Source organism: Battus philenor, unplaced genomic scaffold (assembly GCF_028537555.1).
Source record: "Battus philenor isolate CCGP_79_NKW_IND1 unplaced genomic scaffold, ilBatPhil1.0.hap1 SCAF_16, whole genome shotgun sequence".
Classification (NCBI taxonomy): Eukaryota; Metazoa; Arthropoda; class Insecta; order Lepidoptera; family Papilionidae; genus Battus; species Battus philenor.
Genome location: NW_027181678.1, coordinates 13,059,389 through 13,076,580, shown reverse-complemented (window position 1 = coordinate 13,076,580; position 17,192 = coordinate 13,059,389). Strand labels below are relative to the sequence as shown.

Here is a 17,192-nt window from a genome sequence, read left to right as displayed (position 1 = left end):
AAGTGAATAGAAACTAATTACGTCGTAATTTACCTGCTAACAAAGTAGCGGTGGGGAATGCAGTGATGTTATTAATTACACTCTATTGTTACACTTGTGATCATTCTGTATAATATGATTATTTAATGTAATCAGGCGGTTTAATGTATTTTGCGGAAGTCTATCCTAAGGAAGAAAAGGACCAATATTTAGCCACTTCCGCACATGGAGTGGTAGTCGTGCAACAAAGTGCACCGCCCACCAGCTCGCTGATAAATGCGCATGCGGCAAACAATGCGAATTACACAACTACCACAGCTATATCACTCAACACGTGTTTCGCCCCTCTACGGGACATCTTCAGGAGTAATGTTACACCGATTAGTGCCAAACACAGAGTGAGCTCAGTCAGTCACCGTTTTGTTATTTATATGCCACCTCCTCCCCCACTTCCACTCAAAGTCACGTGACTGATCACGTGGGCTATTTTTATTATACCCTCTCTTACGCGTTAGTTATATTTGCGATTTTACGTAATAGTCCCCTGGCAAACTTGCTATAATGGAGAGCAGGAAACATTGATCTACTCGTTAAATATAGTTCCAATACCTTCGTGTCTTATTATTTCTAACCGTTCCAACACGTCCATCCGCAATCCTTTGCTACAGGCATGCAGCACGTCATAGGAATGACCGTGCGGTAAACTATGTCCCGACTCTAATAAATGTTTAGAGAAATGAGATCTTTCAGGGCGACCATTCCTATACGCGGAAATATGTTCCTTATAACGAATGTTAAAACTTCGACCAGTTTGACCCACGTATACCCCGCACGTTGAACGATTTGCAACGGCAAAGAAAAAACCGAGGTTGGCAGGAAGTCGGGTTTCTATAGGTTGAAGTGTGGTGGGTGTGGTGGTATTATTTCTGAAACCATTGATTTTTGGATAAGGTGTAGGTTAGGTTAGGTTAGGTTAGGTGTAACATACATTTCGGCGACTCTGAGGCGGACGATGGTTCGTCGTGGTCTCGAACCATCGTGATAGCACCACGAGGGTTTCGGGGGTAGCGTATCCACGTATACCACGGGACGGGCTATCAAAAAATAGCATGGCGCGAGGGAAGACCGCGTGGCGATCCCTGACCGGGAGATACCGCGGTCCCCCGTTTAGCGCAGAGGGCGACCACCGGGGGGTGGGGGGGGTTAGTGGATAGGAATCCCACATACCCCTGTCCTCCCCCCAGAGACAGGGCATCTTGAATACCGGAAGATTTCCCTCACCGAAACAAAAAAAAAAGGTGTAACATACATTAATTGACAGCTAATAAGGTATTAATCCACTCCTATACAGATATTACACTTATAACCAATCACCCTTTATAATAATTCTTTTAAAATTTATTGCATGAGATATACCCTACGCGTGTTGCTATGACACCTATTAAAATGAATTTGAAGGATACATTATACAAATATTCAATTAATTTTGAATCATCTTATTGTTTAAACTAACCAACTTAGAAACCTTCGTGGGCTCATGTACAACAACTTTGCTAAAAATTATCACATGATCAAACACATAGTTTACGATTCCATAAAGGACATACAGACAAACTTTGTTTTTATATATCCAGTTTATTCTAAGGCATTATATATAGCAAGGGTGATCAAGCTCTTTGATAGTGCGAGCCATTTTTCGAAATTTGAATTTTTTTTATGGAAATAGGCGTTATTTTGCTGAAGTCCATCCTAAGTAAGAAAAGGACCAATATTTAGCCACTTCCGCACATGCAGTAGTAGTCGTGCAACAAACTGCACCGCCCGCCAGCCTGCTAATAAATGCGCATGCGGCAAACAATGCGAATTAAACAACTACCACCGTTTAATCACTCAACACATGTTTCACCCCTCCACGGGGTATCTTCAGGAGTTATGTTACACCGATTACTGCCAAACACAGAATTACTACACGTCACTGCACGACTACCACTGCATGTGCGGAAGTGGCTAAATATTGTTTTTTTTTTACTTGAAATTTTTTGCGAGCCGCAATTGAATACGCATTTAAAACACGCCTAAGAATGTTTTTAAAAAGAAATCATATTTATTGAAATTATTTAAACAAAAGTACAAAATATGTGTATTAAAGTTAGATATAATTGCACACGTATATGACAGCACTGTTAATTATACTTAAGATGCCGGTTATTTAATTATGATCTAATTTTATGGTGGAATAATAATAATAATTTTTCACACCAGTAATTTGCTCAAATTTTTCAAGAGCTGACATGGGTAACATAAATTTAAATATTGAAATAATTCGACAAACAATCGGAGCCAAAAATAATCGTTCAAACAGCCGCATATGGCTCGCGAGCCGCTGTTTGACCACCCCTGGTCTAAGTGCGTCTCTCCTGCATTTATTAGTGTGTTAAGGAATTTCTATCCGATGTAACTAATATTAGAACTTTCTACAAAGCATTAGAAAACTTATAAAAAATGAGAAATAAAAACTATTTTATCATCTTCAAGTTGTAACGAAACAAAGTAAATCATATATATTTTAATAACACAATTTAGAAACATACCTATATGACACGATATAAGATCTGAATTCCTTTCTCATAGCATGACGTCACGCGTTAAATAAAATATTCTAGAAAAATCTAGATGGATGCCACTCGGAGCGTGCTTCTCCTAATTCCAAATTTAAAATGCTCAACATGAGCGAGGTCGGTCGAAATTAAGAGCACTTCTGTGTAGAAGTATTTGAAGATTCATAAGTGACGTAAATTAGATAATTAATATTGTTCTGGTATTATAATTGTTTACTTGACATAAATGAATTAAAGGTGGAATAATTTACTATAAATGTAATATAATATAAGGTAATTGGATATATTATTTCTCTTTTTTTTAATACAGGTAACATTGGACATTCGAGTCTGATCTAGTACAATTAATTGGAAGGAGAAAGACGCACAGGTTCCTGGATCAGCTTACTCTAGGAGGTTATACTATTTTATTATTTGCAAAGAACATATAAACGCATAGTCCCAAACATTTAGTGACCAACCGGCTTGACAAAATATTTTTTAATAATTTTATAAAGGTCGATAACATAATATTGTGTTACACATACGCATTATACGTGTGGCGATGGGTCAACCACTAGTGCACTTGCTTGGTCCATTTTTAAAGGCGAAGAAAAGTCAGATGTGATCAAGGTGATGTGTTGGACACAGTTGTTGACATTAGTACAAGAATCAATAGCATAGCAACTAATATCAATGATTGAATCTATAACGATGATATATATATATGTAAAATAAAATAGTTCTTGTAAATACGTAAATTCAGTATATCTATCACAATAAGCCTTGATTGTTCTTCGCAATCGAAGATGGAACAAATCAAAGGTGGGTACCCGTGCACGTATCTTTACTTTCTTGCTTGATCGACGATGTAATCGCTCACCGTCACCACATAAGTTTATTATTAGTCATAAGTAAATTTTAAATATGAACTAAAAATATAGGAGTTGATTTTTAAATATATCCGATTAATTTTTTAAAGAAATATTATTGATTTAAAAATCCTTACCCGTTAATAAAATCGATATTTTAAATCGATATTTTTTAGAATCTAATTTTGAATTTAGAACTTCGTATTAAAAATAAATAGATGTGACCGAATTTATTTCACATTCTAATCTAAATTGGAAAATGTTGTCTGATAGTTTAATCAAATAAATTTACAATTCCCCGCGGCGAAATCAGTTCAGCCCCATCGATTCACCCTTTGTCGTTTATAATTAACTAGAATTTTTTTTTTAAGTTTCGTGTTGTAAATGTTACACGAAAGTAAAAAGTCATCATCGTTATCATGGTACAAAGCTGAACATAGGCCTTCTTCATACGTATCCAATAGGACCTTTATTTTAAAAACTGGACATTGTTACGGCGTCGTTTTTTTTTTCTTGAATACTCATTCCCCTGCTTTGTTTGAGGCAGAGATGATACAATGCGGATGCAAACATTTTTTTTTATTTTTTTTTAATCCTTGCTCTTGTTCCGAGCAATGTTCTGCAGCACCACTTCTTTGCAGAACCTCAGATATGCAGGACAACAGAAAGATATTAATACAGAAGAACATATTCTCAAGAACGTCAATGAGATGAAGATCAGGTTAAAGCATAATAGGCTTCTCATGAACAGTAAAATGCAACAGAGAAGTAGAAGACGGTTGTTAAATGCATATGTCAAGCTTTAAATATTAAAATAAAGATCTTTTTCATTCAATTTTATATAATACACTTTTAATACAGCATAATTTTAATGCAATTTTTTTTTATTTTCGACTGATAGCGTCACACAGTTTTTGGACGACTCACAAATCACAACTGTCACAAAATAATATTTTTTGTGTACCTTTAATAATTACTATTTAATATTTAGGAGTTTTTGTATACTCCATAGTATAAAAAAATGTTGCTATATTTATTTTCTCACAATATCTAAATGTTGGTATAATATATCTGAACACCAATTGTCGTAACGCGAGCGATACTGAGGGTAGAAATAGATATCAGGGTACAATGCGAAACACAAAGCATTCCCTAGCTCTAACAAGCGCGCCTCGCTAAGTTCTCGCAATACAGTATTGAACTAGGAAATAAATATTGTTGCATTTTATTGCTTTTCCGCTGTGTCGTGTATTTACACAGTTAAGATTTATACAGGATAATTGGATTTAGATGTAAAAGCTTTAAATGTGTGAATGTATTGTTCATTTGCAGTGCAATATATGGTATACCCTATCCAAAAATCAATGGTATCAAAATTAAAAAATAATGTAACGGTATTCTAGTAAGAAATACCGATTAATACATTTTAAAAATAATTATTGTTTATTATAGAAGTAATAACTTCTAAAACGCCAATAGGCCAATAAGACTGACGTATTCCAATAGAAAAAATAAATGAATTAATTACATGGTTATTGGAAATAGGTGGAAAGCTTAAAAACTTTTTGCTGATAAATGAGCTATATTACATTTTTAAAGCTTTTTCATCTATAACCTTTCACGCTCTATAGTTGGACTATTTTAAATATACTAGTCGTAGCGATTTTTGGGTAAGGATCTATGTTTTACAGTGGGCTTCTATCAGCTGAAAAGAATAAGAAGAATTGGCTACTTCGGGTCATATTGTAAAGTTTACTGTCGCTTAAAAAATCATGAACAGAGCTATGATCGGGATTTCCCCTACGTAATTGAATCAGGAATGAGGACATTCATGGACAAATGAAAGTAAACAACATGGCTCAGCGAATTAGTAGTAGGTAGCACATATAGTGCGAAGAATGGATGAACAATTTGACTTTAAAATTTTAGAGTTGATGCCATGAACCGGCAAGCACAGCAAAGGACGTCTATCTAAAAGGTCAGACGCCTTTGTTAAGGGCGTCGGGGAACATTGGATACAGGCCGCAAAAGTCTAATTATATATATAGATAAAATCGATACGGAATTAAATTTATTATTAGAGGATCGTTGTAAAGATCTATGAAAACTTCTCGACAGAGGTTTTAATGTTAGAATAAAACCCGCTGGTGTGTGTAATTGAATCGGTTATCTTAATTTGACATCGGATCTAATTTTATTACGATCATCAAAATAAATTAGATCTGAACGCGTTATATAATATTAATCAATGATTCTTATTATAACTTTTAAACGCAAATTTTCTCTCTCGCAACACCAAATCGAAATATTAATTGATGTCATTAGAAATAATTGATAGTATTTATAAACCCTACGTTATAATTTTTAGTAATATTTTTTGTTATTATATAATTAAAAAAATATTTTTAAGGTTTCTAGACGACTAAACTCATGAAACATTAAAATGGCGTGATTTGTGTCACATTGACAAGATCTACTTTAGCTAGGAATTAGAATATATTTCACTGATTAATGTTTCTACTCGTATGTACGTTTGAAGAAAAATAAATATTTATAAATTAAATTGACTAATGAATATGTTATTCTACGGATAAGCGTTCTGAAACTTTTAATGACAGGAGCAAAATAGGAAGATATACGATCTCAACTGTCAGATCGTAGGTTAATGACTTAGTTAAAAAAAGTAACTGCTTTTTTTTAATAATTTTAGTTCTTTTTAAATTTATTTCGTTTTATTAATTCAATATTAAGTAATGCTAGTGCGTTACCTTTATGTTGTTCTTATATAATCTGTTTATTTTTCTAATCCGTGTGTTGCCACGTTATTTATTAAATGTCACAAATTTCTCCATTTTACAAAAAACGATTAATAATACGTTACATCGCCAGTTGAAATTTATTTATTAATATTACTGACATCACCAAATCAACATTTATATAAATAAAAAATAATACGCAATCATTCTAATTGCATGAGCCATTTTCAACAAATTTCTGAATTTATGTAAAGATCAGATTTAATAGCACAGACAATAATGTCTCTTTTTATTGGAACTCTTAAATATTGTAATGTAAAAAATCAATACATATCAATACACAAGAAAACTTTAGGTACGCTTTTGGACCATAAAATACTACAATAAGTTCCGTACTAATAATTTAATAAACCCTCACGGAATCCATTAATATGGGCGTAAGAAATATTTCAGTAAGTGAAAAATGTTAGGAGACTTTTAAAAAGGTCATGTAAAGATTTTCCATAATGACGATACCTGTCAAAAACACGAATGAAAAGAAGAGATTTTATAATGAGAAAAAAGCATTTATAGTTTAACTTACTGCGCATTCGGGTTCGGTGATGAAGGATCCGTTATTGAAGTACTTCTTCGGGCATTCGGACCACGGTAGTTCAGCTTGGAAGCTCTGCGCGAAGTAGAAGAGACACCATGCTATAATGGAGTTGTAGTAAAGCGCCACGTTGAACGATACCACAGCCGAACTGATGCCAATGCCCCCGAGGTACGGAGAAACCTGATGCCAAACGCCTATCGCACCTTTTCGCAGCCGTTGCCCGATGGCAAGCTCCAAATAAAATATCGGTATGCCTTCAATTGCCAACATCACGAAATAAGGAATCAAGAACGCTCCGCCACCATTCTTTTGGGCCAAGTAAGGAAACCTCCAAACATTACCCAGTCCAACAGCATAACCAACGGTAGCAAGAAGAAAGGTCAACTTGCTGTCCCAAGACTCTCTCTCACATTCTCCACCTTCGGGCTTAAAAACTCTCTCTTCCCCAGAACTTCCCTTGCTGGTGGGAGTCTCGGACGACCTTCTATTAGGGCTAGTATCTTCGAAGGCCTCGTTCGTTGCCCCATACATGACGTGAGTCCGATGCGAAGGATGGCCATTTTCCATGGTCACTAACCGCCCACGTAGCTCTTTCATCTCCATCCTGTCCAAGGATCGCTGAGCATAAAGGTCTCGCGAACTCTGTCGCCTCATTAAATGTGCGGTATTCGCCATTTTGAAATATTATTAATAATTATTGTCAAAATTACTTTTATTATTGTCGTACAATTATTTTAATAGATATATTGTTTTAGACCGACTCGTTATCGTTGTCGTGACACATTATAATCATTATTATGTAATTTACAAATAAAATTACATTAACAGCACGTAATACAATAATATTTCGCGTTTGATCTAAATTAAATCGGAACATTATGATTTTTTTTAGAATCAATTTTTATGCACTTATTTATTCTACAGTAACAATTTTGGTTAGAATTAACGGTGTCAATTTTATGATGATTTAGGGTGCGTGCTGGGTGGCGATCGGTCCGATTGTTGAACGTCACTGGCGGGAAACAGCCGAACATTGAGAGGTGGAGTATAGGCATTTCATTCACGCATGCGCATTTCAAAACACTTCACGCTTAAGAATGAAAGGCTTTTCAATTGAGAATATATTTATCTCACATATTTCCTAGAAATAAATGTTGCTGTAATATAACTTATTGAAATAAATACTTATTCTGTTTAATTTTATAAGTAAAGTATTATATTTACACGCATAGCTAACTAACTACTAACTTAATGTCCACGAGTGTATTAAATACTAAAACATTAAGGCGTTTCATTAAAACAAGACCCTTTTAAAATAAATGTGTAATATTGAAATACAATTGCGAATCGTCAATTTTTATTGATTTTTCGTTTTTTATATGATTATTAGCATTAATATACCAAGTAAATAATATGTACCAAGTTTTTAAAATTATTATTATTTGTTTAATAAATCACTGGTACCTAATCATATTCTCTTCACTTGAACCTCGTGACTTTTATTTATACTTATAGTTCCAGTAAACATTTTTAATATATAGTCTATGCTTTAAAATCGAAGTAACTGTCACTGTCAAAATAGTTTGCGTCGACGTTAATACTTATTTTTATCTCGCGTATGTCATTTTCTTCAGATAAGGAAGTCTAAGTGCGAAACATGTCGACAGCGATTTCGCTTGTGGACCCCGCCATTCTTATTCGATAAAAGAACGGGCGCAGACAAGCCGCCGACGAAATGTATTGCTTGCAATGGCTGATTCCTGTGCTGCTGATACCGAAGCCCGTGAACCCGGCGCTAGTGAATACCCACGTCATGTTCATGGTGCTGTACTTAATTGGTTTCTTCCTCGAACGGAAGCCGTGTACCGTGTGCAGCTTCGTTTTCCTCGCTGCGGTCATCCTTATTTGCTACAGCGGTATCGGCAACTGCTTGTTCTGGGCGAGTCAGTGTGAAGGCGAAAAGTACGACACTTAGTGCATCCCTGCATTCTTCCAGAGTTAACTTCCAAAGTGCTCAAATGCAACCTAGTGTTCCTGTCGCAGAGATGGCGGCAAAATCGCATGCAGAGAACCCGCGTACGATGTCGGTGACGCCGCCTTTTCTTGCGCGAGCCATCGAAACGTGTTTTTTGTATATTTTTGTAAATAAAATGTTTTTTTTTCTTTGTTTACATAACTGTTGTGTATAGATATTATAGTCGAATGTCGACACGCGTCAGTACTTACGTTTGTATCATGAGTTTTGTTGTTTATTGAAATATTGTGATGATGGTATGTATGGTTATTGTTAATGACATAAAATGAGAAATAAAACTTTAAAGTGACAATTGCCTTTCATTGCAATTAGTTAACGACAAATTTAGCTGCCAATAATAAAAAGCAAATTGTTTTATTCTTTTCTGAACATCTTGCATTATGGAACAAACTGTACCGGTCAACTTGGAGAAGAGACCTGTTTTAGGTTGATACAAAAAATGTTTAAAATTACAAAAATTTTAACCATAAATATATATTTTAATTGTTACTATATTATTCAACATCCATACCACATGAATATACTGGTAGCTGTAATTATATTTTATTTATATATCTGAATTGTCTTTACAGCCTCTAAATGTCCACTGCAAGTCATAGATTTCATTCTAATATGTCTAGGGTGGAAAATACCATAATCACCATATTTGGCAGACAGATTGGCAATCACATTGTGGTATGCAAAGGTTGCTGGTGCCCATACTCTTGAAACTTGTTTGTGAACAGTGGCAATCCTATATAATTAATGCCCAAAGTGTAAATTATATAAGATTGAATTGGAGGAAATGAATTAGCAATCTGTAATGACAAGTCTTAGTTCTCTATTGCTGATTACTTCTTAATAGATAATAATAAAAATCAAAATAATGAATGTTAATATATTAATTAGTTTACTAACATCATGTGTATTAAAATAAAATGGATGGATTTTATCAATCCACTGTTTTCTTTAATATTATTCTAGAGCTTGTATATTTTGAATACAGGACTGAGTAATTTTTAAGTATAGACTTATTTACTTATTCATTTCATAATTAGCCATACCTTCTAAAAAAACCAAATTATTAATGCCAATTTCATAATCTTCATTTGTGAAGATTAAAAACAAATTTAGATTGGTCTATGACAAGGTCATTATCTTCTAGCGACATACCCTGTTATTTATGAGAAGTCTATGTTTGTATGAGATTGGTGTGACTTTACAGATAAAAAATAAGCTTATAAAAATATTTGAAAGCGACCATGTATTTATATTTAAAAACAAGAGTAATACTGCATTAAGGGTGATTTAAAACAGTTGTTAAGTTTAGTTGCCAGAGATGGTATATTAAATCAGAAATTATATTTAGAAATCACAATGTATTTTACAACAACTTAAAGAAATATAGTGAAAATTTAGAAAATAATTGAATGTTAATCATTGGTTTATATTCATTCATTATAATATATTTGAATACACAATGGTAGTAATTACTGTAGAAATAGGAAAAGTTTTAATTAATTAACATAGGCATTGTTAATTCTATGCTAATTGTGATATAAGTAAACGGAGATTTAAGATAATTGAAATTTAAATATAAGTAGGAATGTTTGGCCCCGAACAATCTATGTTGCTATATGAATAGAATATAAAGTGATTAAAATTATTAAAATGATTGACTTTCTAACTACCTACAGGCCAATTACAACACCCACTGCTACTTCATCTGCCATGCAAATGTGTTGGCAAGTTAAATAAGAGAGGTATGAATTCTTTGTAAATATATTTGATGAAACATATAAATATTTTATTCAAGCTATTGACAATTATTTTCTTAATTAATATTTTCAATAATTAATAAATATTTAGCTTCTTATAGATATTTTGGCCCTACTTTTAGAAGATATAAGACATCATATAAGAGTATAATAGTAAAGACAGATAGCTATCCACATATATGATATATATATAAATAAATAGATATATATATATATTTAAATATATATAGCAGATTATCTGGAGTCTTGGGAGAGATATAAAGAATAGCTCAGTATTTTATATTACAAAATCTATAATACGGGTAGTATTATGTATTATTTTTTTGGCAGGAAATATACCACATACTCTTCTCGTCATTAGCACAAAGCGATAAAGAATATAAACAAATGTGAAATTTTTATGTATAAACAATTTTGAAGCCCAATAATATTTAACACGAAAGAAGTAAATATGCTTAAAAATACTTTTGCACAAAAATAGGTTAATAACACTGTAATTTAGTACAAGCCAGTTTAAAAATAATTATTAAGAAATAATTTTATAATTAGAAAACTTTTTTATTTATTTATCATTTCACAAACATTACATTGTTGTCATTTACACAAATTGGCGGGAAGTTAAATAAATATATTTCAGCGTCATAATGAAGTTAATGAATAAATAAATTTATTGTACGATTTTTAATATTTCCATAACGGTAAAACCGTTACGGAAATATTAAAAATAGCAAAAATATAAATGTAAAATTCGAAAATGGAACTTATATCTCCACGTATATTAAATGATTCTTATATTTATTTCCATAAATTGGCGGGAACTTAAAAGTTACATCAATGTCATTACGAATATGAAAACACCTGAGAATTTTAGTTGTATGATATTTTATATCCTCAGTTAGCAATAGTCATGAAAATTTTTGGTGTTGATGCTACTCTTTACAACTGACATATCCAGTTTAAACGTGTTAGTACTAATTTCAGTGATGAGTCGATATTTTTGTGCGGTACATGATAAAATTAGACGACTTTAATAATGTCTATCAACCTTTTGGGTAAACGTTTACCATAAAACCTTAACGTCTCGGCGGGAATAATAACCTATATAATATTTTTATTTCTTTAAAAAAATCATTTAACAATCCCATAATATAACATAACAGTTAATTACGGTCAATGTATATATGTTTAACCGAATAATAATAGCAGAGGACTTTCGGCACATTATCAATGTTAAACAATCTTATCATATTATGTAGGAAATATATATTAGATGAAGAGTATTAAATTTAATTAACGGAGTATGATTTATACTAGCTATGCCCGCGACTTCGTTCGCATGGAATTTAACAGATAATAATTAGGTTTTTTTTTCTGATATATAAGTTACTTAAGTTACTCCTTATTACATCAGCTACCTATCAGTATAAGTCCTGTCAAAATCAGTCCAGCCGTTTAAGAGGTTAGCCGGAACAAATAGACAGAAATTTGTAAATAATTATATATGTATGAATGTAATTTTAATCATATGTCTTTAGTAAAAAGTGGCGTCCCAACGTCAGGATATACGCCTCACATCGAGCCCTGGCGGTCATGCACCATTCACATGATGCAAGGACGGTCCGGAGAGGCCCGTGTCTCTTCCGACCGCCGAGTAGTCCTCGCTTCGTGCTATACACACTACACCCCACACACTGCACTATACAACTACACGGGTATAGTTCTCCGCGTGTGGACGTCTTCGTTGTAACTGGGGTATGATAGCCAGCGTTTAATTTTTTAGTTCGTGGACCTCTGTTTCCACTGGCTCAATATCGATGAAGCTGCACAAAGCCTAGATTGGCTAGTAGCATAACTTCAAATACATCATATGCAAATAAAAATTGGTTATTTTAATAAAACAAACGGACACACAAATTTTATTTATTTGTATATATAGATTAAAATTTTGTTAACTTAACCTAGATAATAAAACACCGTTAGCTATAACAGCGTATAAGGACAATGACCGCAAGCCAGAAGTCCATGTCTCCAATATTTCCTTATTAAAATGTAAGCACATGGAGAAATTCTAGATAGAATAGTTGCTGGAGCTACTTCCGCCACTTCAACCAGTGATAATTCTTTCCAAGATGGTAGTAATGTTAGCCAGCTAATAGCAACCGACCAAGTTGAGGTTTGGCTACCTCGGGCACCCTTGACTTGGACTGATAAACAGGTATTATTGACAACTGACAGCCAAAGCCCAGATCCTCTCGTGAAGGCTCCTTAACCTTGTCTGAAAATGTGATCAAAGAATTTCGACGGACGATTCAGAAATTAAATTTTTTTACTCGATTTATAACAAAAGAATCTGTATTTTTTATCAAATTTCTAATCTGGTCTTAAGTTCTAACCCGAAATTTCAAAATTTACTACCATGCTAAAATCCAATCCTGGCCTAAGCAATCTAAGAGTTGCATTGTGTCCAGTATGTGTAAATCTAATTAAATTGTAGCGACCCTTTTCCGAGGCTTCGCAGGGGGACATGAGTTTTGCAACCTCGAAAGAGGTTTTTTTTTAATGACTCCCGCTATTGGTGGCCTATTGTACCCTTATCTGTTGTGGGTATAGATGTAAAAAAGCCGATTTAAAACGTTTAAAACCAAAAGTGGCGGTTTAAAACCCCAAATAAATCTTTTTAAACGGTTTAAAACTCGCCTACTAAAATATAAGAACAGTGGTTTTACACATCATTATCGACAATACTTGGTCTTGTGTTAGTTACCTATGCAGTTTATACCTATGTAGGTATATTACATATAAAGTACTATAATTATAAAGAAACAATATTACATACAATAGATTAAAATATGTACCTAAATCATAAAGAAATTGTGGATAGGAGTTTTGACCTTTATTTCCAAGTAGTTAAGATCTACTCAAAGGTCCACTCCTCAATTTCTGTTCAAAGAGTTTGCCGACAAAGAGCTACCGCACACACACAGTCTCTCAAGAAAGTCATGAAAAGAAATAAAGTGTTGCCATATTTAATTTTAGGACAGAAATATCAGTCAGTTTTACAAAGATAGTGGCGCCTCATAAATTTTCTTGACTTTCTTGACTGTATGATCATCATGTTGTCGAGTGGACTGTGTAAGATTAGCCAGTTTTTTTATTACTTTCAAGAAAAAGTCGGGTACCTAATAATCTAATTTTATAACAGCTCATTACATTTTAGTTATTTAGTAATGTTTGGCATATTTGGTACGAGTAACTTTATACTGAATCCAAATTTGTACATTTTTTTACAATACTGGCAACACTGACATGTCCGCACGCAACACACTATGTATGTGTGTGTGTGGTGTGGAGTAGGCGAGCTGGCAACGTTGCATCTTGACGTCTCTCCGCGTGAGAAGTGCAAGTGTGTGAGTTTGGTTTTAAACCGAATGAAACTGATTCATAAACCTTTTCAAAATAACCAATATAGTTAACTAGGTAATAGTTTTTCAACTTAGCTAGGTAATGTCTACGCTTGGAATAGATAATGTGTTTATATTTAAGAAAAACATAGTCGTCAACACCAGACGTTTAAAATCGAAAAAAATGGGTTTTTTCGGTTTTAAACGGTTTTTTTCGTTTTAAACCGATTGGTTTAATTCGTTTTAAACCGGCCTTACATCTATAGTTGTGGGACAGCAGCTATGTTTTTTATAATAATTTTTTCATGTAATATTTTTATTTTCCGATCTTTCATTTATTTAATTTCTTTCTTTCTAAAATTCTACTTTCTTTCCCTTTCATATCCATTTTCACTTTTATTCGATATCATTTTTTCTTTATCTCATACCTTAACTATTACGATTTCTTTGTTTTTATTCTATATCACATATCCTCGAAAGAGGTTTTTTATATAGTTGTAATGAATAGGCGTTTGTCTTCCATCTCACCTGATGGAAAGTGTAGATGAAGACGAAGGTGGTACACGCCCATCCGAAAAAACCTTATCATTCTCCTCTTCAAGGCTCCAGAGATCAATTCATCAGGAAAAATAGACCCAGGCAGGTCGTTCCAAATCTTGGCGACTCTCAATAAAAACGAGCTGTCAAAACGTTTATTTCGACTTTTGGGTATGTCAACAACGTATGGATGAAACATTTGCCTGCACCTAGTAGTCCGATAAAGGAATGGAGATTGCTCAATCAATTCAAAAAGAGCTTTCGAGCACTCTCCAAAGTGTATCCTATAAAAAACTGATAAGCTGGCAACTCGATGACGATGCTTAAGGGTGTGTAGTCTGCTATTTGGGAGCTTGCAGTCTAGACGCCCTCTGTGCTCTGCCTTCTCGAATCCGCTTAACCTTCAAATGCCACTTGGTCAGCGGTGTAAACCAGGTCAGAAAAAAAACACGAAAGGTATTATTTTATAACCTGTTTTGTGTTGAAGGTATAGATGTAAGGCCGGTTTAAAACGAATTAAACCAATCGGTTTAAAACGAAAAAAACCGTTTAAAACCGAAAAAAGCCATTTTTTTCGATTTTAAACGTTTAGTGTTGACGACTATGTTTTTCTTAAATATAAACACATTATCTATTCCAAGCGTAGACATTACCTAGCTAAGTTGAAAAACTATTACCTAGTTAACTATATTGGTTATTTTGAAAAGATTTATCAATCAGTTTCATTCGGTTTAAAACCAAACTCACACACTTGCACTTCTCACGCGGAGAGACGTGAAGATGCAACGTTGCCAGCTCGTCGACTTCACACCACACACACACATACATAGCGTGTTGCGTGCGAACATGTCAGTGTTGCTAGTATTGTAAAAAAAATGTACAAATTTGGATTCAATATAAAGGTACTCGTACCAAATATGCCAAACATTACTAAATAACTAAAATGTAATGAGCTGTTATAAAATTAGATTATTAGGTACCCGACTTTTTCTTGAAAGTAATAAAAAAACTGGCTAATCTTACACAGTCCACTCGACAACATGATGATCATACAGTCAAGAAAGTCAAGAAAATTTATGAGGCGCCACTATCTTTGTAAAACTGACTGACATTTCTGTCCTAAAATTAAATATGGCAACACTTTATTTCTTTTCATGACTTTCTTGACAGACTGTGTGTGTGCATAGCAGTCGGCGGTGGCTCTCTGTCGGCAAACTCTTTGAACAGAAATTGAGGAGTGGACCTTTGAGTAGATCTTAACTACTTGGAAATAAAGGTCAAAACTCCTATCCACAATTTCTTTATGATTTAGGTACATATTTTAATCTATTGTATGTAATATTGTTTCTTTATAATTATAGTACTTTATATGTAATATACTTACCTACATAGGTATAAACTGCAAAGGTAACTAATACAAGACCAAGTATTGTCGATAATGATGTGTAAAAACACTGTTCTTATATTTTAGTAGGCGAGTTTTAAACCGCCGCTTTTGGTTTTAAACGTTTTAAATCGGCTTTTTTACATCTATAGTTGAAGGTATATTTTTAATGATTATTTGATGATTTTATTGATTATTATCGTAATTTCTAACATCTCACCATACATCATAATCTAAATAAATCTAAAAGCATTCTCTTAACGAGAGTCTAATGTCAAATACGACGGTTGGCGCATTGCTATATATTTTCACTAAGCCTGGCTAAAAAAAAGTACCAGAAATTTATGCCTGGTGGAACTAAATGGCATCCGGCAAACCATTGCTAATAACGACACTTGAAATGTCATTTAAGCAGTTACCCCAGAATCAAAATGAGACCGGATAAAATATACAAACAAGAATAACACAGATAACATCGTATGTTAATAATTATAAAAGTCTTTGCGTAAACGTATAGCTTATATGTCAGCAAAAAGGTTTAAAGCTTATTAACCTATTTTCAATAATCTTAAATAAAATGTAATATGTTACAATAATTTATTTTTAAATGATAGGTGTCACCTGCCAGGATTATTTTAAAAGAGACAAAGTAAAATGAAATCTGTCTGAGACTGATTTCAGATAAACAAATTTTTTTTTATTGGAATGCAACAGGCCATTGACTTCTGACATTGACAGATAGTCAAGTTTTTAAAAAAAAGTTAGTTAAAAAATCCGTGACTTCTTTTTAAAAAGTTATACAAGTATATATATGTCTTATTATACTGTTTAACTTATCTAAGAGTAGATTTTGTGATTAACAGTCTGAGCTAGTACTCTGGTGAGCGGCGATTCCTCCGGAGCCTAATCCAGAAATGATCATCCGATGTCCCTCACATTCTTGAGTTTCTTGGAAGGGAAGTCGGATGTTTACAAACTTTTGCAGACAGCTTATTTGCCAAAGTAAATTTTAAGAAATAGATATAACTTCTTGTCTAGTTTGCACTTTTTTCTTTACAGAAAAGTATAAAAAGTCGTCTGCTGTTTTTATAACTAGATAGTGAACGTTTTTACTTAATATATAATAATTACGTTATTTATACTTTCTTATATTATGATTATATTATTATAGGGTGTAATGTACATTAATTATACATATAAAATCTATCAGCCTGTATAGCGTTTTTAATAATTCGTACAAATTCCTCGGTATTTTCCGTTATCCGGGTCCAATTTAAAT

General features: G+C 33.3%; 2 protein-coding genes across 2 annotated transcripts in view; one reads left to right on the top strand and one right to left on the bottom strand.

Moving 5' to 3' along the window:
* The window catches only part of LOC137919471 (sodium-dependent neutral amino acid transporter B(0)AT3), a 30,954-nt gene extending 23,480 nt beyond the window's left edge, over positions 1-7,474 (bottom strand). Inside the window, exon 1 of the mRNA XM_068762558.1 lies at positions 6,788-7,474. Within this exon, the coding sequence (XP_068618659.1) occupies positions 6,788-7,474 (687 nt within the window). The remainder of the gene's footprint in view (positions 1-6,787) is intronic.
* A 907-nt stretch (positions 7,475-8,381) lies between these two features.
* Positions 8,382-9,118, top strand: bc10 (BLCAP apoptosis inducing factor bc10). The gene has a single exon (XM_068762519.1). The coding sequence runs from the start codon at positions 8,535-8,537 to the stop codon at positions 8,772-8,774; it is 240 nt and encodes a 79-aa protein (XP_068618620.1). The 5' UTR covers positions 8,382-8,534; the 3' UTR covers positions 8,775-9,118.
* Positions 9,119-17,192: the final 8,074 nt, after the last annotated feature.

Excerpts from the sequence above, each read along its gene's own strand:
- bc10 (XM_068762519.1), top strand. The coding sequence starts at position 8,535 with ATGTATTGCTTGCAATGGCTGATTCCTGTGCTGCTGATACCGAAGCCC.